General features: G+C 58.9%; 1 protein-coding gene across 3 annotated transcripts; it reads right to left on the minus strand.

Annotated features, from left to right (window-relative positions):
* Positions 1-8625: 8625 nt before the first annotated feature.
* Positions 8626-21563, minus strand: CLPTM1L (CLPTM1 like). Of its 3 annotated transcripts, none has more exons than XM_060092696.1 (17): positions 21239-21562; positions 20751-20851; positions 19563-19752; positions 17954-18102; positions 16765-16843; positions 16361-16478; positions 16057-16151; positions 15520-15604; positions 14501-14604; positions 13527-13592; positions 12509-12559; positions 11633-11715; positions 11110-11144; positions 10585-10640; positions 10438-10482; positions 9622-9737; positions 8626-9117 (listed from the first exon to the last, which is right to left on the minus strand). In XM_060092696.1, exons 1-17 carry the CDS (start codon positions 21398-21400, stop codon positions 9033-9035), a joined length of 1620 nt encoding a protein of 539 aa, XP_059948679.1. In that variant the 5' UTR covers positions 21401-21562; the 3' UTR covers positions 8626-9032. The 3 variants fall into 3 exon arrangements, with proteins under 3 accessions (XP_059948679.1, XP_059948680.1, XP_059948681.1); XM_060092697.1 differs by having other exon boundaries at positions 17954-18099; positions 21239-21561; XM_060092698.1 differs by lacking the exon at positions 11110-11144 and having other exon boundaries at positions 21239-21563.
* Positions 21564-21918: the final 355 nt, after the last annotated feature.

Below are 21918 nucleotides of genomic sequence, written 5' to 3' on the forward strand. Positions count from 1 at the left end.
TTCCCTACTAATCACCCACCTGATGGGTTGGGCAAAGGAGGGGGAGAAGTGGAGCCGTAGGCCCCCTGGGGCACCACCTGCAGGCTCCTGGCACCTGCCCATGGCCTCCCTCCATACCCAGAGTTGCCGTTCCCTCCACAAGCACCAGGAGGAAGGTGAGGCTGGACAGGTCAAGGGCCTGCCCCCAGGCTCGCAGCCCTAGGGAGAGCAGGAGCCCCGCCTTCCAGCCCAGCCGCAGACCCTTCCCAGGCCTGGGGCACCGTTCTGACAACAAAGGCTGGTCATGTGAGCCAGACAATTCAGAGCAGTCACCCTAATGACCTTCCACCCAAAGCCAGACGCTGCAGATTGTTCAAGGTTGAGTCGTAAGAAATGGGAAGCTTCTGGATCTTGGGAGGCTTGCGGGGATGATGCACCTGAGTTTGGCAAACACTAAGCGGCTGAACAAATGTTAACCTTTCACAACGTTAAGAAGCGTGGTCACAAATTGCTTGTCTTCATGGCGTAAACAGGCTTCCGCTACCCCTCCGTCGACGACGCCGTCTCACGTTCATCCCGCTTGCTCTGCTTTGCCCGGCTCGTAACCCTGGGGACTAAGGGTGGCTCTCCTGGAAGTCCACTGCGTGAGCGCCGCAAGGTCTCTGAGACTTGCTTGTTTCTGCCAGTAGAGGATTTGGGGCGGCTTTGGGGAATTTGTTCTTTTCCAACAACTAGAAACTGGAGAAACCAGCATGGAAAACAATTTTTTTTAAAAGAAGAAACAGAAGCAGTATGAATAATACCATGTTGAAGTGAGGAAACTTTTCCTAGAGAGAATGGAAATCGTTCATCTCCCGAATACCCTGTGCACTATTACACGCGCGGTTAATTTGTCTCTGGAAATCTAGGGGTTGTCTTAAGTCACTGCGCCATAAAACATGAAGATGTTCCCAGAAAAAATTTCATATTGTTGGCTTATGACAAAATACAGCAAAATCCGATTCTAGAACGTCTGGAAGGTAATGGATGGGTTTCACACTTCATACCCGGAAATTGCTAAACAGTGGATTCCGTGCCAGGAGCCAAATACTGCCGTGTCGTTTGTCACTGAAGGGGGCAAACAGGGCCCCCTGCCCCCCACTTACACAGTAGCCCGACTGAGGTGTCCTACAGCGTGTGCAGTGATTGGACAGCGGGGCTGCTCCTGGAGAGCTGGTGGGGGGCCTGCAGGGCTGGCAGTGGACCATCGCCCCCCGTCTGCGAGGAGTCACCGCAAGGCGTGAGAGGGAGAAGCCCAGCAACGGGAGGAAAGAGAGCCCCAGAGACTCCAACCAGTGGGCGTGACTGGAGCCCTGGCCAGTGTTGAAATAAACGATTAAGCCATCGGTTCCCGAGCAGGGCTGTCCGAGGGGCAGCGGTTGCTTCCTGTGTTCGCTGCCACTGGCCTCGGGACACCGCAGCCCCGCGGGCGCAGGAGGGCCGGCTCTGGAGGGCAGCCCAGGGAGGGGGACAGGCCACAGTGATGGGTCTGGCACCACCCGATGCCCACGGGCTGGCACACCTGATGCACGTGCCCGTCCCCCGACCCAGGCACCCTTGGATCTGCAGCCAAGACGTGGGACGGCACCACCAGGACCCAAAAGGGTCTCAGCTGAGGAGGTTGGCGGCTGAAACAGATGCAGTGCAATGTAGGGACACATGCAGACTTCTGAACACAGCGGGGTAAAAACAAAGCAGGCCAGCAGCGCAGCCCCGAGCCCAGTGCTGGGGCCTGAGGACCAGATTCTGGGAGGGGAGAGAGAGAGAGAGAGAGAGAGAGGGAGAGAGGGAGAGAGGGGGGTGGGGGATAGAGGGAGAGAGAGAGGGAGGGAGAGAGGGAGAGGGAGGGAGAGAGGGAGAGGGGGTAGGGGAGAGAGGGAGAGAGAGAGAGGGAGAGAGGGAGAGAGAGAGAGAGGGAGAGAGAGGGGGGTGGGGGAGAGAGAGAGAGAGAGGGAGAGAGAGAGGGAGAGAGGGAGGGGGGGTGGGGGAGAGATGGAGAGAGAGAGGCAGGGAGAGAGGGAGAGGGAGGGGGTGGGGGAGAGAGAGAGAGAGAGAGGGAGAGAGGGAGAGAGGGAGAGAGAGGGGGGTGGGGGAGAGAGGGAGAGAGAGGGGGGTGGCCTGCGGACCCACCAAGCTCTCTGACCCCAACCTCTGCCTCTGTGGCTGCGTCCCCCTCCCTGACCCTGACAAGGAGCCTGCGACTGACTCAGGGTCCAGCTAGTCCAGGGCTGGGTCCCGGCCTCAAAGCCCCTAGGAAGGGGCATCCTTGAGCCACCCTTCGGCCCGCGACACTCGATGCAGCAGAGCGTGCAGCTGGTCAAGGGCAGAGGCTCTACCTCTGGGCTCCTCTCCCAGCGCCCCTGGTGGCTAATCCCCTGTGACGCAGTGGACACCAAGCCAGGACCGGGACACTGACCCTGGTGCAGCGTGTGGGTAGAAGTCGGTGTCATTTTGTCACCTGTGTAGACTCGCGTGCCCAGCACTGCCATCAGGATACAGAAGTGGCCCGCCACCTCCGGGCTGGGCCCCCGAGTTCCCCCTACACGCACACACGGACGCCGTGACCCCTGGTGACCACTCGCCTACTCTGTGCTGAGCCGTGTCCTTTCAAGACACTTACGTAAATGGAACCATATTACACGTCACCCCACGGGGGCTTTTCCACTCGGCATAATTCCTGTGTGTGGCAGTCGTCTGCCCCTTTGATCCTGGAGCAGCGTTCCGGGCCTGGATGGGCAGCTAATGTAACCACGCGGCCTGCTGAGGGGCATTTGGGTTTTTCCCACTTTGGAACCATTACAAATACAGCTGCCATGAGTGACTGCAGACAGGGTGTTTGTTGTACGTAATGTACACAGTTACATGACTTTTCCTCGCTCGGGGACAAACGCCCAGGGGTCCGGTCGCTGGGTCACGTCCTAAGTATATGTCTAGTTTTCTGTTTTGCATCCCAACCGGTGCCATATGAGAGGTCCCTCGCCTGCACTTGGTGGTGTCGCTGATTTTTCCCGCAGGGACAGACGGGTCCTGAGAGGCCTGGACTCCAGCAGCGCTAGAGACACCCGGGAGGGGGCGCTGATGCCACAGCAGGGCTGCGCGTGGGCCGAGGTGAGTCTGGCTCAGGGAACAGAGAAGACAAATGACGGGCAGGGCACTGTCCTTCCTGCTGGACACCAAGGCGCCGGGGGGCGGGGGGACATCGCCGAGGCAGCTTTAGGGACCGGCATTTAGGAGGTGTTTTCTGGAGAAGCAGAGGGTCAGGGGGGCCGGACCTCCTCTGGGCACCAGAGGGAGAGCCAAGGGGCCTGCTGGGAAGGGGACGGAACAGAGGACGAGGAGGACGGTCCTGGCGGCGGGGACCATGCGGGCAGGAGGCGGCAGCCGTCCTGCCCTGAGCCACCCTGGGTGGAGCGCTGCCCTCCAGGACCTCGGCCTCTGTCCCGTCTCCCAGGTTCTCTGAATCCAAGGATCCCGTTGTTCCAACGTGCGGGCTCAGAGCCACCGTTTTATTATCTCATGGGGTTCATGGGTCAGGCGCCTGGGTGGGTCTCCGGGAGCCGACTCATGCAGTGGGTGTTTTTATGCCCCTATTTTGTGGAGGTTTGTCCTGCTTCAAGTTTACTGGAATGGTTGTTTAATTCTTAGAGGTAAAGATAAATAACATGAAGAACGGTCTTTGTTTTCGTGGCACTTTACACAGCGACTTCCCACACAGCAGCTCCTAGCGGCCCCGGAGGAGGTGGGCATGTGTCCTCATCCCGCCCTGCAGGTCCGCGTGGCGGCTTCCTGAGAGCCCCCAAGACCGTGGGGCAAAGCCAGGACGGTGTCCCGCCGCACAGCCAGCTGGCGCTGGGGCGACACAGCGTAGCCAGGAGAAGAGGCAGCAAGTTGGGTGGGGGACCCAGGGACACAGCCCACAGGCTCACTGCCTGCCCGGAGGGCGACTCCGGGGAATACAATCATCTTTCCCCGGTTTCTCAGTGGACGAGGCCTTTGATCTCCGCCGGCGGCAGCTTGGCCTCATATCCGTCTGACCCGCTTCCACGCCTTTGTGTACTTTCTCTCACACCTTAAACCACCTCATGAAAACCAATAAAAAGTGCTTAGCACTAAAAATCCTTCCACATGGGGCATTTCGTCCTCGCACTTTGGCAAACACAGTTCAGTTCCTGTTATACACACACCTTTGGCTTTCTGCACACTTGAAAGTTATTTGATGAAATTTAAGGAAGCGGTAAGATAAAATTACCCACTTGGATGCTGAATGGTGGAATTTACTTACAGAATTAAGCCCTTTAATCACTCCCGGCCCAGCCGTGTCCCAGTTCCCCAGTGGGCACGGCCCACAAAGTCCTGCAGCGGAGGGGGTCCTCACCAGGGTCACTGAGAAGCAGTGAGCCATGGGGTCACTCTGCCCCGCCCGTCACAAGAGCGAGGGGGGAGTGGGAGAAAAGGGGCCAGGGTCCGAGCTTTGCTGAGAGGAGTGGGCAGGGTCTTCCTCACAGACACACCGAGCCACCGGTCAGGATGCAGGGCAGTGGTGCAGCTCGGGGGGGTCAGTGGTGCAGCTCGCGGGGGGAGGTGGGTAGGCAGGGGGTGGCTGGGTTCTAGCTCCTTCCAGGCCGCCAGCCACGCTCCAGGAAGCGCCAGAATGATTTCAGAAAAGCCCGAGTGAGAGCGTATCACAGCCACCAGAGCCTTCCACGGCTCCTGGAATAAAACCCAGACGCGTCACCCTGGACCCTGGGCTCACAGGGCCTCGGAGAGTCTCAAGGTGTTTCTGCCCACAGAGCCCGGGACCTGGCAGACGGGACACGAGCTCTAATGCTTCCTGGAAGGAATCACCCATACATTTGGCCTCAGAATTCCCACAGATCAGTCTTAACCAAATATGAGCTCAGAACCAAAAACCCCTGGACACACAGGAGGACCGTGAGTGAGGGCAGATGGACCCCAACAAAAGCAAAGCAGCAGGATCAGGCCTGCAGACTCTGCAGCCACCGGAGGACATTCACCCCCAGTGCTGACCCGACCTCTATCCAAACCCAGAGGCGGGAAAGCAGGCAGAGGAGAAGACCCTTCAGACAGACCAGGAGGTTTAATAAGTAAAATTAAAATCAAATAGAACGTCCGGAACCATACAGATGACTGAATAATGAACAATTCAGTAAATGAACTAAGTACCAAAGTCGAGAAAATTAGCACCGTGGAAACACAGATCTCTCTGGAAACAACACTGCCTTCGGCACAGAGGGGCAAGGGGGCTGACAGCAAGGAGGGTGGACAGAACAGATCTCAGCAGAGAAGAAACGTGTGGAGGAGGCGCTTCTGGGAAAAGTGGCCGAGGCTCTCCCACTGTCGATGGTAGACTCGAGCACGCTGTTGGAATCAGTGCATCACACGTGGAAAGGGAGACGGCAAGGATGCCACACGTGGTGGAGCATCGCGGACTCAGACGGGAGAGGCCACAGCGGCTCTGCAAAGACTGCAGGCAGCGGGAGAAGCACCGCCATCCACCGGGAGCACCTTTCAGGATAAGGGTGAAGTGAAGCCCTGTGTGCAGAAGAAACCTGGAAGGGTCTTACCAGTAGCCGGATTCCTAAAGGATGTGCTGCAGGAAGGAAGGTCTGGTCTAAGAGACGTGGGCCAGGGAATGGGAGCACATGTGAGGGGAGGAGGCTTCACTTGCGAGGCTCGGGGAGAAACGGCCAGGACCCCGCGGGAGCGGCCCTGAGGTGGGCTCAGAGTGAAACGTCCTGAAACGTTCTTCCCGCGAGGCCTGTCTGGCCTGGATGTGCGGTGATGCTGCTTGGGCGTCGGGGGGCGTCCCATCCTGCTCAGACTTCTGGAAGACCATAGCTCGGGGACCACTTCTTCCCTAAATGTCAGGTGGACGCGCCGAGAAGCCTTCTCCTTCTAAGGTTCTTTGTGGGAAAGGCTTAACTTCAAATTGAATTTTCAGAAGAGACAGGGCTCTTCAGGTTTCTTCCTGTGAGAGCTTGGGTGGTTTGGGTCTCTCCAGGGATTTGTCCATTTGTCCATGTTTTTGGCTGTATCGGCACAAAGCTGCCCCGATGTTCTTTACTATTCTTTAAACATGTGTAGAATCTGGTGATGTGACCTCCCTCATAACTGATGCTGTGATTGCGTTTTCCCTCTTTTCCTCCTAATTAGTCTGGCTGGAGGTTTATTCATTTTATTGATCTTCTCAAAGAACAAGATTTCGAGCTCATTAATATTCCGTATTGTCTTTTCCTAAAGATTTTTTTTGATGTGGACCATTTTAAAAGTCTTTATTGGATTTGTTACAATATTGCTTCTGTTTTATGTTTTGATTGTTTGGCCCTGAGGCGTGTGGGATCTTAGATCCCTGACCAGGGATCGAGCCCGCACCCCCTGCATTGGAAGGCGAAGTCTTAACCACTGGACCGCCGGGGAAGTCCCAGTATTGTCTTTTTCCTGTGTCACTGATTTCTGCTCTGATACATGTTATGTTCTCCTACTTCCTTTGGGTTTAATCTGCTCTTAGTTTCCTAAGGTGGAAGCTGAGGTTGTGGAAACCTTTTCCTGCTATAGGTTTTTAGTGCCCTAAACCCCTCTTATGCATGGCTTCAGCTGGGCTTCCATCTCCCCATCAAGTACGGCAAATGTGGATATTTCGTGTTTTCATTTTCATTCACTTCAAAATACTTTCTTATTTCCCTTTTGGTTTCTTCTTTGATTCATGGCTTATTTCAAAGTGGTGATATTTAATTTCCAAATATTTGGAGATTTTCCCAGATCTTTCTGTTATTGATTTCTGACTTAATTCTACTGGGGCTAAAGAACATAATTTGTATGACTTGAAGCATTTTAAATGTTGTTTAGGCTGGTTTTATGGCCCAGAATATTCTTTCTTGGTAAATGCTCTGTATGCTCTTGAAAAGAATGTGTACACTTCTGATGTTGGGTGGAGTGTCTGTAAATAGGTCACGTAGAGTGAAAGTGTTCAAGTCTCCTCTGTTCTTACAGAGATTTCCTAATACTTGTTCTATCAATTACTGAGATGGCATTGAAATCTCTTATAACTGTGGACTCCACTATTTCTCCTTGCATTTCTAAACATTTTTGCTTAATATATTCTCAAGCTCTGTTATTGGGTACATAAACACTTAGGATTGTTTTGTCCTTTTGATGAACTGATACCTTTATTTTTATGAAAAGACTTTATTTCTTGGTGATATTATTTCTCTAAAATATACTTTTCCTGATGTTAACATGGTGGATCTTCTCTCAGTGTTTGACTTTAACCTGTCTGTGTTCTTGGGTTCTGCTTTTTTATTTGGTCTGGTAATCTCTGCCTTTTAGTTGGGGTGTCTGAACCATTTACATTTAATGTGATTATTAACAAGCTGGGTTTAAGTGTAGTTTTGCTACTGGTTTCAACGCATCCCAACTGTTCTCGCTCCTTTCCACATTGCCCTGCCTTCTCCTGCGCTGAGTGTTTCTGTTTTCCTTATTGGCTGTTTTGTTTCAGAGGCCACTTGCCTCTAACCCACCCCCACCCACCTGGAGTCCCGTCACATCCTCACACCCAGTGCAAGAACCTCCCTGCGGGCCTTTGTGCTGTCACACATTTTACTGCTACATGACATGAACCTCACAAAACATTGTTATTATTTTAGCTTTAAGTGGTTTGTTATTTTTTAGATCATTTAAATAAGAAAATAAGTCTGCACTTGCCCATGTGGTTGCTGTTTCCGGGGTTTCCCCTACTTTGGGCAGATCAGATTTGTACCTGCTGCCCTCATCCCTGATGGAAGAACTCCCTGTAACTTCTCACAGAGATTTGCTGTGATGAATTCTTCCAGCTTTTGGATGTCTGTAAATCCCATTTTAAAATGTATCCTGAGACATACCTTCAGTGGGTAAAGAATTCTAAGCCAGCAGGTTCTCTTCTAAAACATGGGTGGTGCATGCTGGCCGCTGACCTCTGGATGCAGTTCTCAGTCTGGCTTTGCGAGGACTCGTGGGAAGGACACACAACCCTGACCGAGAGCCGCCTCCAGACACCAGCCAGTGCCCAGCCGCCTCGGCTCCATGTTCTGCCCAGGGAGGGGCCCTTTGATGAACTTCTGGAGGCCACAGGCTGCCAGTGTAGACATCACCAAGGAATGACCCCATCGATGAGGACGACTGGATTCAGAGCCAGGCACAGGGGCCGAGACGCTGACGTACGTACACGCCTCCCGTGTGTGCTCGTGTGCCCACACACGGTGAGGACTGGCTCCGCGGAGCTAACCTCACTGATCGTGACTCGACCCCGTCACCCTCCAGATCTCGCCCTTCCCTGTCCCGTCAGCGAAGACGCCTTCCTGCCCCGTTTCTCCCTCTGCGCTACCCAGGGCGTTTCTCTAACAAAACCCCATCCACCTAACCCCTCAGGACTGCGAGGACTTAGGCTTCAATACCAGACGCAGGCATTTTAAGAACAGTCCTGGCCCGAGAGATTCTTTAAATTTGCTCCTTTTAACAAACAGAGAGAAAAACCACATCACACGTTCATTTCTGGGAATGGGGTAAATGCCAGCATCTGAAACCTTACATATTATACCAGATCAAAAAAAGTGTTTCAGCCAGAGAAATTTATTTTAAAATAGAAACAGACATACATTAAGCCTTAAAATAGTCAAATTTTAAACAAAAAGGAGAAAAGCCATTTGATCCCAGAGTCTGCACGGAATGGATTCAAAGAGATGTCTGATATCCCCTCAAGGACTGTCCACAGACCCCGAGACGAACCCCCCCGGGGGGGGGCAGGGCAGTGACCGTGCGCCCCGCCGGCCCCGGACGCTCCCGCAGCCACGGTGACCGGACGGACGCCCACGCGAGCGGGAGCGCTGCCAGCTCCCGTCGGACACAGCGCGACGGAACCCGGGACGTGAGGGACATTCGGGGTCCCGGCAACGCAGGGGGCGTGATGTCAGGAAGTTCCCCCAAAGCCTCCGCGAGGCTGTGAGCAGCCAGGGTCGGGCTCATTCTGCGTGGGGTTTCCGCTGGGGATTCCCCTCGTAGGACTCCCCGAACTCGTTCACTCTGCTCTTATCCACGGGATAAAGCCTGCAACGAGACCACGTGTGCGTCACGCCACCTGGTTTGGACAGACGCATGCGCGTGTGCTGGGTGCTCGACGGCCAAGACCCGGACGGTCGGTTCACCACGGGAGATGTGCGTGTGGGTTTGCCTCGTGCCCTCCCGACGTTCTTGTGATGGTCAGGCCAGAGGTCTGCTCTCGAGGCCGATGAGAGGACGAGGACAGTGATGCCCAAGGAGAGGCAGGGCTGGGACACGTCCACAGGGGACCTGACCCCGGGCCCCCGCTGTGCAGCACAGGGGCTGAGGCAGCTCCTCCGTCAGGCTCCGCTAAACAGCAGCTGCGAGCGACCCTCACGCCGCAGGAGAGCCATGTGCTCGAGGGGCGATCAAATCAGACAGAAAGCAGCGCTCCGGCACCCAGGCGCCAGGCACCACCCGCCACCCACCAATCTCTCCCCGCAGGACCAGGCGCGGGTCTGCGGCCCGAGCGAGTCCACTGGGGCAGGAGCGCCTCCGGCCGGCACTCACCATCGCTGGTAAAGGTACACAAGGAACACCACGTCGTCCCTGAAGCAGGCCAGCCGGTGGGAGGTGGGCATGGTGATGACGAAGGCGAACACGTCGTCGATGAACGTGTTGAAGGCCTGCGGGCGGGCGAGGCCGTGGGACCCGGACCACCCAGGCACGCGGTCACGTCCCTGCACTCGCGCCGCCCAGTGACCTCACGGCCACCCCACGAAGCAGGAGCCAGCTGGGGGGGCGGGGGGGCTGACGCCCAGGGTACCCCCCTTGCACAGACCCCAAGGCCCAGCGTCCCACCTGCTCTCCGCACGTGGGACCCAGGAGCACCACCTGGGAGCCTGGCTATCACGGTGCCGGCCTGCCCGAGAACGGCCAACCGGTTTCGAAGACAGAAGGATGTTCTAACCATTCCCCCACCCCAATGCCGCTCGCGCTAGTTCACAGCCAACAGCACCAGAGGGCCGCGTGGTCCCCGCCTGTGTGTGTGGGACAGGCCATGATGCACCAAGACAGCCCTCGGCCAGCCCGGCCCCAGGAAACTGGACGCGCCATCTGGGTGGACACGGACCCAGCACCCTAGACCCTGGCCACCGGGTCAAGGGCATCTGCCTGCTCTTTGATTCACGTTGGCAAGCAGCAGCACGGCTCTAACTCAGAGAACACCTGGTGCCGCTGTGACAGACAAGCCTGGCCTTTCAGAGTCGCCGCAGGGCACCCTATGTCTAAAGGAGCCCCCGACGCTCTTCCACAGAAGGGCCGCCTGGATGCATGGCCCAGCCTGACGGCAAGTCCCTGAGGGCCCTGTGCAGGCGAGGCACTGACCTTGTAGGTGAAGGCCTTCCAGGGCAGGTGAGCCACCGACTTCATCTGCGGACAGGGAGACGGAGCACGTCAGGGGCGGCACAGGGACGCGGGGGGGCAGTGCAGGGACGCGGGGGGGCAGCGCAGGGACGCGGGGACGCGTCTTACCTTGTAGTTCACGAAGAGCTGGGGCAACATGAAGAGGAAGCCAAAGGCGTAGACACCTGAGGAGACGGACGCGCGTGGACGGGCCGCGCTCGGGCCTGCGGCCGCCCCCCAGGCTTCAGGACCACCTGACCCCCCACGCCCGACAGCACGGTCCTGGGCTGAACCCCCCCTTCCGCCCGCGGGGCTGTGAGACGGCGCCCTGCCCACACCCGGGGAACGCGGCGGCCCGCGGTCAGGACGAGCCTAGTGGGTGGGCAATGCTCCCAGGACACAGGGCTGGGGGCCGGGGCTCCGGCGTGCCCTAAGACAGGGGTTCACTGCCCGCACCCAGCCATTCCATGGAGAGCACACCGCCCATGGCCAGTCCCGCAGGCCCAGCAGGCAACACAGGGCCCAGCGAGGAGAACATGGGGCGGGGCAGGGCGGGGCCTGGCGGGGACCTCTCACCACTCCGGGCCCCACAGCAGCGGGACAAAGTGACCCGCCGTAAACGCTGTGTCTCTGAGACGGGAGACCAGGACTCACCGTTGACGAAGCTGCTGACCAACCAGGAGTACCAGCTGGAAGGGAGGGGCGGGTGATGGCGGAGGCCGTGGGCCCCGGCGCTCGTCTCTGCTAACCGCCAAGCCCCACACACGCCCTCACACTCTGCAGCGCCAGCACCAGGGCTGGGCTCTGCTCTCCAGCCCCAGGACCCTGTGGGCTGGCCGGGGGCGACCTGCACGGGGAGCGGCTTCCCCGGAGCCCTCACCGAGGTGAGGACAGAGACTCAGCACCTACGGACTTTCCTTCACGACTTCCAGGGAGATGGGAAACCATGGACGCCTGTGGACGCCTCGGCCCCTCTGGCTCCGGGCAGTGTGTTCCAGCCCGAGGCCTGCTCCCGTGAGCGTCCCCGACCCCGCGAGGACCAGAGAGGGCCGCGCAGAGCCAGCAGCGGCGGGCAGGCCCAGGACTGCGGCCAAGGGGCGTCCCAGTGCCAGCCCCGCTGCTGGCCCAGTCAGTGACCGTGGTCTCCAGCTGAAGAGTAGCAAAGGTGACGTCCTACCTCTTATATCTGACATTCAGCAGAGAATAGACGGCGCCCCCGATGCATAGAGGGTAAAGGAGATACGACAAGTACTTCATGGCCTACGGGGAACAGAAAACGTCCAGTGAGAGTCCACCATCAAACCTGCGGAAACTTTCTTGATGGAACCCATAAACAAAAAGGGGAAAACACCCAGGACGTTTAGGGCAGCGAAGCTAGTCTGTGTGGAGGACGCGTATCAGTGGGCATTTGTGCAAACCCCACAGAACGTCCACCATGAAGACCGCACAGCAGAGAGAACAGCAACAATACCGGCCCGTGAAAAACAGCCAAACTGACAGACCGACGCATGGCAGAGAAATGACTAAACGTCTCGGAAAGAACCCTGCAGAAACGCTCCCAGAACCCCGGGTGCAGGGCTGCCTTCCAACCAACGCAGCGTTATCACCCTTAATTCTGACTTGAACTTTATCAAAAACCCAATAAAAACTGGGATGCAGTCGATGCCCATTAAACCAGAAAATAAAATCATCCCTGCTTGGGAAACGTGTATTAAATCAAACTGAAAACCACGGCTCCCCTCGGCAAGGGGAGTCCGATGGCCTAGGACGCAGAGCCTGTGGGGTCACCACGTCTCAGGGACAGAGGCTCAGCTCGCAGTCCCACAGCTGCCCACCGGGAATAAGACATCTCCCGGTGGTACAGGACGCAGCACGGGCGCCCGCAGGGGCTGGGAAACACAGGAGCCCCCGGCCTCCCTCCTGGGTCAGAAACCCCAGGCAGGCAGGCAGGCTCCCTGGGGGTCTTGGCTCCAGGACACAGCTTCTCCATGGGGACGGTCACAGCCAGGACACCACCTCCAGGTAGGCATGCACGCCCCGGATCACCGCTCACCTGAGTGTCATACTCCTCCGTTTTCCTTTCAGATTCACTGTAAGTGCCAAACTGCAACGAAATTCAATACAACCACGTTAAATCGCGGGCCAGGCAGGCATCTGGGCTCAGCTCGGCTACCACGGAAGGAGGGACAGGGCTGCAGGCTGAGAGGCGGGAACCCTCAGCCCAGGCGTGGCAGCGCCCCCGCTTCAGAGCCGGGGGTGCAGCGGACCCGATGGCCCCAGCCCGCGAGCCACAGTGTGTGGGACGCGAGGCGGAAGCAGCCCGTGAGCCTGTGCGGCCCTCCTCGCGCTGCTTCCTGCTCCCAGTTCCACTGAGTTTTGCAGTGAAGACACTGCTCTTCAGTCAAAGTGGATTCACCGGGCTGACTTAGATCAAGAGAAGCTGCGTCCCGTCTCCAAGTGACCTGCCCTTGACCTGGAAACCTGGACTGTCATAAACCCCACGGCCCGGAAAGCAGAGTGAGCTGCCCGACCATAAAGCTCACACTGACGCCCAGGCCCCCGCCCGAATCTGCCCAGGAGACTCCACACCAAAGGGCGGCTCTTTGGGAAGCGAGGAACTGTGCTGTCGTGTGGTGGCATCACACCCCCGCGGGAGTGGGGAGTACCACCCCTGAGCCTGGCCGACCAGCATCCTGTCTGGTCACGGAGGCGGAGGTGCTGCTCAGCGTGCTCGGTGCTGGGTCCACGGCTGGGGACCCCGGGTGCATCAGAGCCCCGGAGGCTCGTGGGGAGAGCTGCAGAGGTGCGGTGACCCGCCCACTCGCCCCGAGACGCCCCTGCATCTCCCTGCTGGTCTGCAGGTGACAAGCTGCTCTTGGGGTCGGAAGGTCAGCAATGTGACCACGTGACGATCACCTGCCCTCACGGTGACCTGCATCTCTCCGGGACGCAGCTAGGAAACACATCAGCAGTCAGCCTGCACGAGCGGACCGGCCGAAACACGAAGAAGGTGGGCTGGGAGAGGCCGGAGGAAGTGACGGATCCCCGGGAGGGTGCGGTTGGGTCCCTACCTGAAATGCGGGCCTCAGGCCTCTCCAGGTGACGGTCATCTTCAAGGCCTTTTTCACTTTCCACAGCTGAGAAGTTGAAAAGTCCACACTTCAGGCTCCAGGACCAGGAAAAAGCCAGGACCCGCTCCTCGGACGGCCACTGACCAGCGCACCGGCCGCTCAGGCCCCGCGCGCCCCAGCCCAGCCCGACCCTTCAGCTCCCCGCTGTTCCTCGCCTTGCCGGCGGGGACACCCCAGGACGGCCCCCAGTCTCCTGCCCACACCCACCCAGCCTGTGCGCCCACGTGGACCCGACCACCTCCCTGGGACCACCGAGGTGGCGCCGGTCGGGCCGTCCCCCCGCCCAGCCCACCTGCACGGATGCCCCACCCCGCCGGTCCCCAGATTCACCCTGGCACCTTCTTTCTGCTCCCCGGGGGACCCCAAGCCCCACGCCCTGCTGTGGCTGGGTCTCTCCAGGACCCTCCCTAAGGTGGGGCCGGCACCCCGGCCGTGAGGTCGGTTCCGCGTGGTGCCTGGTGCCCGTGGGGGGGGGTCGCCAGCACGTCCTTGATGGGCGGTGCCAACGCAGCCCCCAGCCCGACAGCCGTGTGAGCCAGTGCCCGCTGGCGGGGGCCCTGGAATACGACCACAGCTGAGGGTCCCGATCAGGGTGGTGCCAGAGGCCTGCCGCCCCTCCACTGCCCCTGCGTCACACGTTCTGCTTCGCACGGCATCTAGCGCAGCGAGAGCTGCACAGGCTTCAGCCACCGGGTCAACACCTCCCACGGACGGAGGGGACAAGCTGAAGCTTCTGGGCCACGAGAAACGCGGAGGCGTCGGCAGCTCCGCCCGAGAAGCCGCGCTCTCGCCCTGCTGCAGCGCCGGTGGCCACTCCTTCGGCAGTGACGCGGGTCCCGACCGACCGCGCCGAGCGCCTGGGCCCCGGAACCACAGGCACGGCGCTCCGACCAGCGCCCCAGCGGGCAGCTCACCTCGATGGCAGCTCCGATGCCCGCAGGAACCAGCACCAGCAGGCTCGTCCGCTCGTCCAGCAGGAACAGGAAGATGACCACGGTGCTGAAGCAGCGCCAGAGCACTGGGGAGAAACGGGCTGTGCTGAGGCCTGGGGAACGGCCCCCCCGCGCACCAGCACCCTAACCGCTTCTGCCCCTCTGTCCACTAAAAAGGACCTGCGGACCACAGGCGGCGACGGGAAACGCGAAATGATTACAAAAGGCTACGGACCCAACAGAAGGCAACCTCAGCAGGTGAACATGCATAAGTTACACTTACAGACACAAAAGGCACACGAGGCGTGCTAAGAAAACTGGTTCCTGACAGGGATCCTGCACTCTAATCTCAGGCTTTCCTGCTTTCACACTGGCCCTGTGGAGCCTGCATCTGTCCTTTACAAGCTGCACTTTGTCCTTCCGGGTTGTGCTTTAGGAGATGCCGCAGCCGTGGAAACACTCCCTGTAGGGTGCTCTCCGCCAGGAGCTCAGGCCCCGGGACCCACAAGCCCCGCTCATGCCACAGGCTGAAAAGGCCAGGGGAGGGGGCAGGAGGGCTCAGCGGGGGACCCGCCCCTCCAAGGAAGCCAGAGGTCACGACAGAAAACCCCGAGACATGGACTCTGGACTCGGGGGCCGCCCCAGCATCCCAGACCACCCACTTGGGTGTCACTTCCGCAGGAGGAGAAGAACCGTCTCTTGCTGGAGACCCAGCTTGGGAGCCGAGCAAGACTGTGAGCCGTCATAGACGGGCACTCTGAACCAGCACCCGTGTCACCTGCCCTCCGCGGTCCCAGGCTTCCGTGACGCTCGCCACGACTGCGGACACGGCACCCTCCCGGGGTGCTACCACAGGGGATCGAAAAGCCCCTCCCGAACAAGAGCCATGTTGGCCATGGGTGATCGCAAGCTGTAGGTTTCAAAACGAGCTCTATCCCCTGCCTGCATCAGCCAGCGGTGGGAGAGGTCTGAGGACGGGGGCACGTTCTGAGAGCGCCTACCTGCTTTGGTGGACATTCCGATCATGCTCTTCTTTTTCTTCCAGAAACTGATGTCATTTTTAAACGCCAGGAAATCAAAAAGCAGCTGGAAAGAAAACAGGACAGTGATGCGCCCCTCAAGCTGTGCAGACGAGCCCGGGCTCGACCTCAGATGCCGGCCTCTCACGAACACCCGTGTCTCCCAGCACAGCTCTGGCGAGATCTGGCTTCACTGGCGGCCAGTTCCCAGGCCCCCGCCCCCTGCCCCCGAGCCCCCGGGCTGGCTTTCCCTGGCAGCCGCCAGCCGCTGTGTCTAACAGGGATTCCGCCGGCAGGGCTGATGCGTCGCTCTCTGAACTGCCGCGCCATACCTCCCACAAGGAAACGCTTATTTTGCAAAGTCATTCGTTGGTATCACTGGTTTTGGATTTGTTTTCAAAACAGCTTCCAAAGGCAGCAGACGAAGCCCCAGGTCCTTCAGCTGGTCAGTGCCCGAGGTGCAGACCCTCTCCTGAGCGGGGCGGGGGGCAGGCCCTGCTGAGGGCCGGGAGCACTCACGTGGAACGCGGCCACGAAGAAGGTCAGCGCTAAGAAGTACAAGTTGGTGTCGACGAAAATCCCTTTCACTTCGTCAGCGTCCTTCTCTGAAAACCCTGCAAAGGACCGAGACCCTGCGTGAACGGACGACGCCAACCCCCCACCAGAGCCCTGGCCGGGCTATACCTCATCAGCAGGAAGAGCTCCGCGGGCCAAACGTGCCCTTTCAGTGGGGACGATCTCACAGGCGGAATGGAAGCCGGGCTCCGGGGCTCCCGGGCTGGACTGACCCCCTGAACCCGGGGCGCCCGCCCAGCGGCCTCACCGAACTGCTGCAGCGAGAACACGGCGTCCTGCATGTGGATCCAGAAGCGCAGCCGCCCCAGTGAGATCTTGTCGTAGGACACGGTGAGGGGCAGCTCGGTGGTGGAGCGGTTGATGACCTGCGGGGAGGGCGCCGTGACAGCCCAGCCCCACGCGCGCTGCTCTGCCCGGACCCAAGGCCGCGTCTCCCCTGCCCTCTCCTCCTGTGGGGCCCCAGCTGTCCTCGCGGCCCCGGCAGGGCACCTCCCCCAGGAAGCCCTGGCACCCTGACCTCCCACCCACCACCCGGGCCCTGCGTGTCTCTCGCGACCACAGCCCCGGGCACTGGCGCCTCCTGGGCAGGAGCTGGGGGCCCACCCGAGAGGCTGAGCCGCGCACAGGCCCGACGGAGCCCTGGCTACTCACCGTGAGGTCCTTGACCCGGCTGCTGAGCTGATCGATGAACAGGATGGGCAGGTAGTGCACCGTCTTCCCCAGCTGGATCCTGGGGGATCGGAGCCGTTTCAAGGCCGCAGTGAGCTCCCGGGCCCCCAGGACTGAAGGCGGCCCCAAGACGCTGGGTTACCTCGCAGGGCTCACCCCCCCGCGTCTTCAGTGGCTTCTGGTCGCAGGAGCCCCAGGACATGCCTCCCCAGGGCAGCAGCGGCGCCGTGAGCTACGTTCATCCCCTGCACAGCTGCCACCAGGAGGAGGTGGGGACCAGGTGCGCAGCGGGACACCACTCAGGACGCGAGGGGAAGCGAGGGGCCGCATGTGCGCCGACACGGGGCAGCCCGCGGCGCGGTGAGAAGCCAGTACCCAACTACCCTCCACGTCTGGCTTTCACCCCATGACCCTTCTGTGCTTTTCACACTCTCAACCGTGTGAATGGATCACGCGTTCAGAAATTAGATTTTAGTTTTACAGAAGGGAAAACCTCATGACACCACCACAGGACCCATTGGAAACTGAAGAAGGAAACAATTCTCAGCAGAGCCATTTCTAGGTGCTATGTGACGACCCAGTGACAGGCTGTGATCTCACAGGGGGGCTCCCTGAAGTGTAGAGACACGGGATCATCTAGGTCAGTCAATTTTAACAGTCATGCTTACGATAGCAAGTGATGGGAACAGAACAACCTAACAATCCATTTTTAAGCAAAGGTAATCGAGTCAGAGCTAACAGGACGCAGACAGGACAAAACCTCCTGCGCCGGGTGCAGAGGGATAGGGTCTCATCAAGGCTCTCCACTTTCCCTTCCAGCTTTTGCCAAGAGCAAAGGGCAAGATGACTGCCTGTCGCGTCATCGTTTCCCTTCCATATCCTGGCGGCAGCCGTGATGAGCAAGACCCCCAGGGAGGAGGGACAGGCTGGGGTGCTCCAGGAGGCACCCCAGGCCCCTCGTCACAGAGAAGGCTCAGGAATGTGGGTACGGCCCATCTGCTTTAGGATTCTGGCCGGCCACGATCCCTCCACCCCCCACCCACCAGGTCACCCCTTTGCTGTCCGCTCAGGGAGTGAATGAGCGATGTGCAAAGCTGGGCAGGTGAACGTGAACTACAGTGGCCTTCCCACTGTCTGGGCCTCAGCTCAGCGGCCAGACCACAGCACTTACATCTTCATGTACCGATGCACATCAGCGGGCAGGAAGGCCCCGTCAAAGACGAAGTCATCCACCATCACGTTCAGGGTCAGCCTTGGTCTCCAGTGAGACACGGGTTCGTCCAGGGCACTTGTTGGCCTCTTCTCAGCCTCGATCTGCTGCTACACGTAAGGACTGACTTAGCAGGAAAAGACCAAGGCTGGGGCGGGAGGGGCCCGGGAGGGTCTGAGGCAGCAAGCTGCTGGCACTTGCATCTGGGCACAGCCCACGAGCACAACCGTGAGCAGGGCCAGCGGAGCGTGGGAGGACGCACGGCTGCCGGCTCCCCGACTCTCAAACCCGCGCTGCCTTCTCGCAACAGAAGCCAAAGGGTGTGCTGTTCCGCACCATGGGGTCCTGGATCTCACTGCCTCCTGTTTCGGGCCCTTGTCCGGAGCAGGGATCCCGAGAAGGACGAGCCTCCGGCACATTTGCGGGAGGTGCTGGAGCTGAGAGCCCCGCCCTCTGCAAGGAGGCTGAAGGGAGACGCTTCTAAACCAGCTCCACCCTGCTGTCTGGAAAGGGGCATGTCCATGTCTAGGGAACAAGCCTAAAGCTACTGAACTCAGAAACAAACTCTGCCCGGCAAGGAAATCTTGATTTCAGATCTGAGAACCTCTGTAACTGTGTCATTCTATTAATATTTATCTCCTCCCTAAAGCTACAATTTAGCACTAACAGTTACGCTAAAAACAGCCTTCCAAGGAGTAGCGATAGCGAACGTTGATTCAGCACCTGTAAGTTCCCAGAGACTCCTTCCACCCTCCACACCACTGCCTGGCACCCCAGAAAGGCCCATGAGGCAGCGTCGTGCAGTCCCCAGGGAAACAGAAGTGAGGGGTCTTTCCAAGGACACACAGGAGACAGCTGCCGCCCCTGGCACGGGTGACTCCCCTTGCATTCGACGCGGACCCGAACACCAGGAGCCCTCCGTCCCACCCTCCACTGCGGTAACGACCGCGTGTGCGATCTCCAGCCTTTCCCTGTACGTACAGCTTTCTACGGGTGGACAAGATACAATTTGCACTCACACCTTTTTCATAATTTTGAGTTATATCCTTGGAATAAATATTCAAGCGTTGTCCTGTCCTACACACAGTGCAGTGTCTCCCAACTCTAAGTTCTGACTGCAGCTGAGCTCTGCAGAAGGGGTTGCCCTGGACCCACTGGGGTGCACACACGCTCCCTGGGGGCTGAGAGGTCCTGTGGCCTGAGAAGGAATCTGGGTAAAGAAAGTCATTGAACGGCTTCCCTGGCGATCCAGTGGTTAAGACTCCACGCTTCCACTACAAGGGGCACGGGTTCGACCCCTGGTTGGGGAACTAAGATCCCACATGCCACACGGAACAGCCAGAAAAAATAAAAAACAAAAATCACTGAACTACTTAAACTGCACGTCACTAATTTGACATAAATTTATCTGCAAACGCATGAGAAGTTACTGAGCTGAAAATGTACGTGACAACAACACCTGATCGCTTCACTTCCCAGCAGTCTAGCGCCAGATGCAAACTGTACGTGCAGACACGTGTGTGTGAACTACAAGGGGGTCAGCAGGTTTCCTTCAGCCGGCACCACTCACCTGCGCGGCAGATTCCCCAGTGAGCAGGTTGACCTCTTCCGGTTTGGGGACCATGTAGGTGGTCAGCGGGCTCACCAGGTGCACCTGCTTCCCGTCGTGCCAGGGCAGGATGCCGGCGTGATGGACAAAGACGTAGGCATACAGCGTCCCGTTGTTCCTGGTTTTCTTTGGAACAGAAACATTGACCGTCCTGCAACAAAACAAGTGATGATTTCAACCATGTACACATTATGTTGTGTGTGCACACAGAGTGGAGACTATGCAAATATTTCTATAAAAAATGTTGTTTCAAACCAAAACCAACTAATTTTAGCTGAGAAATACTAAAAACGAAGCCCAGCTACCTGGATGTTACTGAAGTCCTGAGTGCGCACACTTATGGAACACACCCACCCTGAAAGCACAGCAGCTGCCCAAAAGCTGAAAGGACTGCATTCCGGGCGCTGAGGTCACAGGCTAAGGGGGCCAACACCAAATGTGTGTGCCCCGCCCCCGTAGCAGCTCTCCGAGGGGCGATGGGCGGGCGGCTAGAGAATGTCTATCCTGCAAGACACCACGCACCCCGGTGCTCACTCTGACGCCTCCCAGACAACCAAGAGGGAAGAAGAGAACTTGTGACAAACACATCATCTTTAAAATTAAACTTGCTGGAATTTAAGAAACTAGAACCATAGCTTAAATACAGCTTCACACAGTCACTCTACAGATGTCAACGTTTATACTGCTTACTCTGTTGTAAAGTTACATTTCACTTAATTATGATTTTCTGCTAAATTCTTCCCTCCGTCCCCTTCCCTTTTCCCTTCTAGACGACATAACTGAACCACTTCTGCCAGGAAAACGCAAGTTGTTTTCTGTGGGAAACTGCGTGTGTAAGCTCTGAACGGATTATAGTCCCCACCGTAATCCCCACTCCTCTGGAAGCTCCCCAGGGCCGCAACGTATCCCACAGCTGTCAGATGCTGGGTAAGCTACTTCCTAAAGGACAAACTCGGCGTCTGCTACTTTCAAGTGAAACAAAGTTTGCTTGTGTGCGTATCACACACGCCTGCAATGAAAACGCTCTACCGTGCCCGAGACGGCTGGTGATGCTGCTTTTCTGTGGTACCCCCCTCACGTGCAGAACGCTGACCTGTCAACAATCTCAACGTCAATGATGCCTGCCTGTCACCCTGTCCACAACCATACCTTTCAAATTTGGACTCCACATCAAAATCCTCCACGTTCAAGACCAGGTCCACGTTGTTCTCGGCACCCAGGTTGGACCGTGTGGCGGTGTACACGCTGAGCTGGAAAAGACGTCAAGAAAGTCAGCTGGGCAAGGCCCCTGGCAGAAAGCACACAGAGACCTGACCAGCCACACAGGGAAAGGTGCATCTTAACTCCCCAAGGGACACAACTCCGCCCGGTGACAGGAGGTTCCGGGACGCGCCTGCTGCAAAGGAACAACCTGTTAAAGTGTGTGGCTGGTTGATGAACGGGGCAGGGGTACAGGGACTCTGGGCGCCTTGTGATGGGGTGCAGAGGGGCACGGGGGCCAGCGTGCGGGGTCAGGAGCTTTAGGATTCGGGGGCGGGGAGGAGAGGACTCAGCTCAGACCCGGTCAGGTTCAGGTGCGAAGCGCCCGGCCCCGCCCAGCCCGAGATCAGAGGTCAGGTGCGAAGGCCCGCGCTCACCTGCAGCTTGGGCCTCCGCGCCAGGTAGGGCTGGATGCAGTTGCCGTCGCCGGCGCACGGGCGGGTGTAGACGATGCCATACATGACCCAGCAGGTGTGCACCACGTACACCACGAACACGCCCACGACCAGGCTGGTGAAGGAGCTGCGGCCGCTCCACATGGCGCCACCGCCGCCGCCCGGCCCGGTCCGCCTCGCAGCCGCGGGCCCCGCCGCCCGCCCGTCCGGCGCCCTGCCGGGCGCTCCGGCCGCCGCCGCTCACAGGAGAGCCGCCGCGCGCCGCCGCCACCTCCGGAGAAAGAACGCGCTGTGCGCCGCGGGCCGCCAGCCGCCCCGCATGCTCCCGCGCCCGCCGCCGCCGCCGCCGCCGCCACCGCCGCCACCGCCGACCTGTCGCTGCGGGATTCGCCGGTGCGCCGCTTCCGGGCCCGCGCCGCCCGCCGGAAGTGGGTGCGCCGCGCGGCCCCCTGGGAAGCGTAGTCCCGCCGCCGCCGCGCACGCGCGCACGCCTGCGTGAGTGGCGCGGCGCTGACGTCACCCGCCTGCGCCGTCCTCCCAGCGTACCCCGCGGGATCCGGGCGCTGGGAATTCGGCGGGTCCGGGGGCACCTATGGGGCGGGGGCGTCGGGAGGACCGGGGCGCAGGGCTCCCCAGCGCCGCCCCCACCGGAGAAGCGGGAG

Source organism: Mesoplodon densirostris, chromosome 3 (genome assembly GCF_025265405.1).
Source record: "Mesoplodon densirostris isolate mMesDen1 chromosome 3, mMesDen1 primary haplotype, whole genome shotgun sequence".
In the NCBI taxonomy this organism is placed as follows: Eukaryota; Metazoa; Chordata; class Mammalia; order Artiodactyla; family Ziphiidae; genus Mesoplodon; species Mesoplodon densirostris.

Bases quoted from the DNA above. Each gene is read 5' to 3' on its own strand.
- CLPTM1L (XM_060092696.1), bottom strand. From the start codon at position 21,400: ATGTGGAGCGGCCGCAGCTCCTTCACCAGCCTGGTCGTGGGCGTGTTC. The intron at 16,479-16,764 runs GTGAGTAGCCAG...CCCTCCCCGCAG, and splicing joins GCCGGGTCAAGGACCTCACG to GTCATCAACCGCTCCACCAC. The intron at 11,716-12,508 runs GTGAGCGGTGAT...TGTTCCCCGTAG, and splicing joins CGGAGGAGTATGACACTCAG to GCCATGAAGTACTTGTCGTA.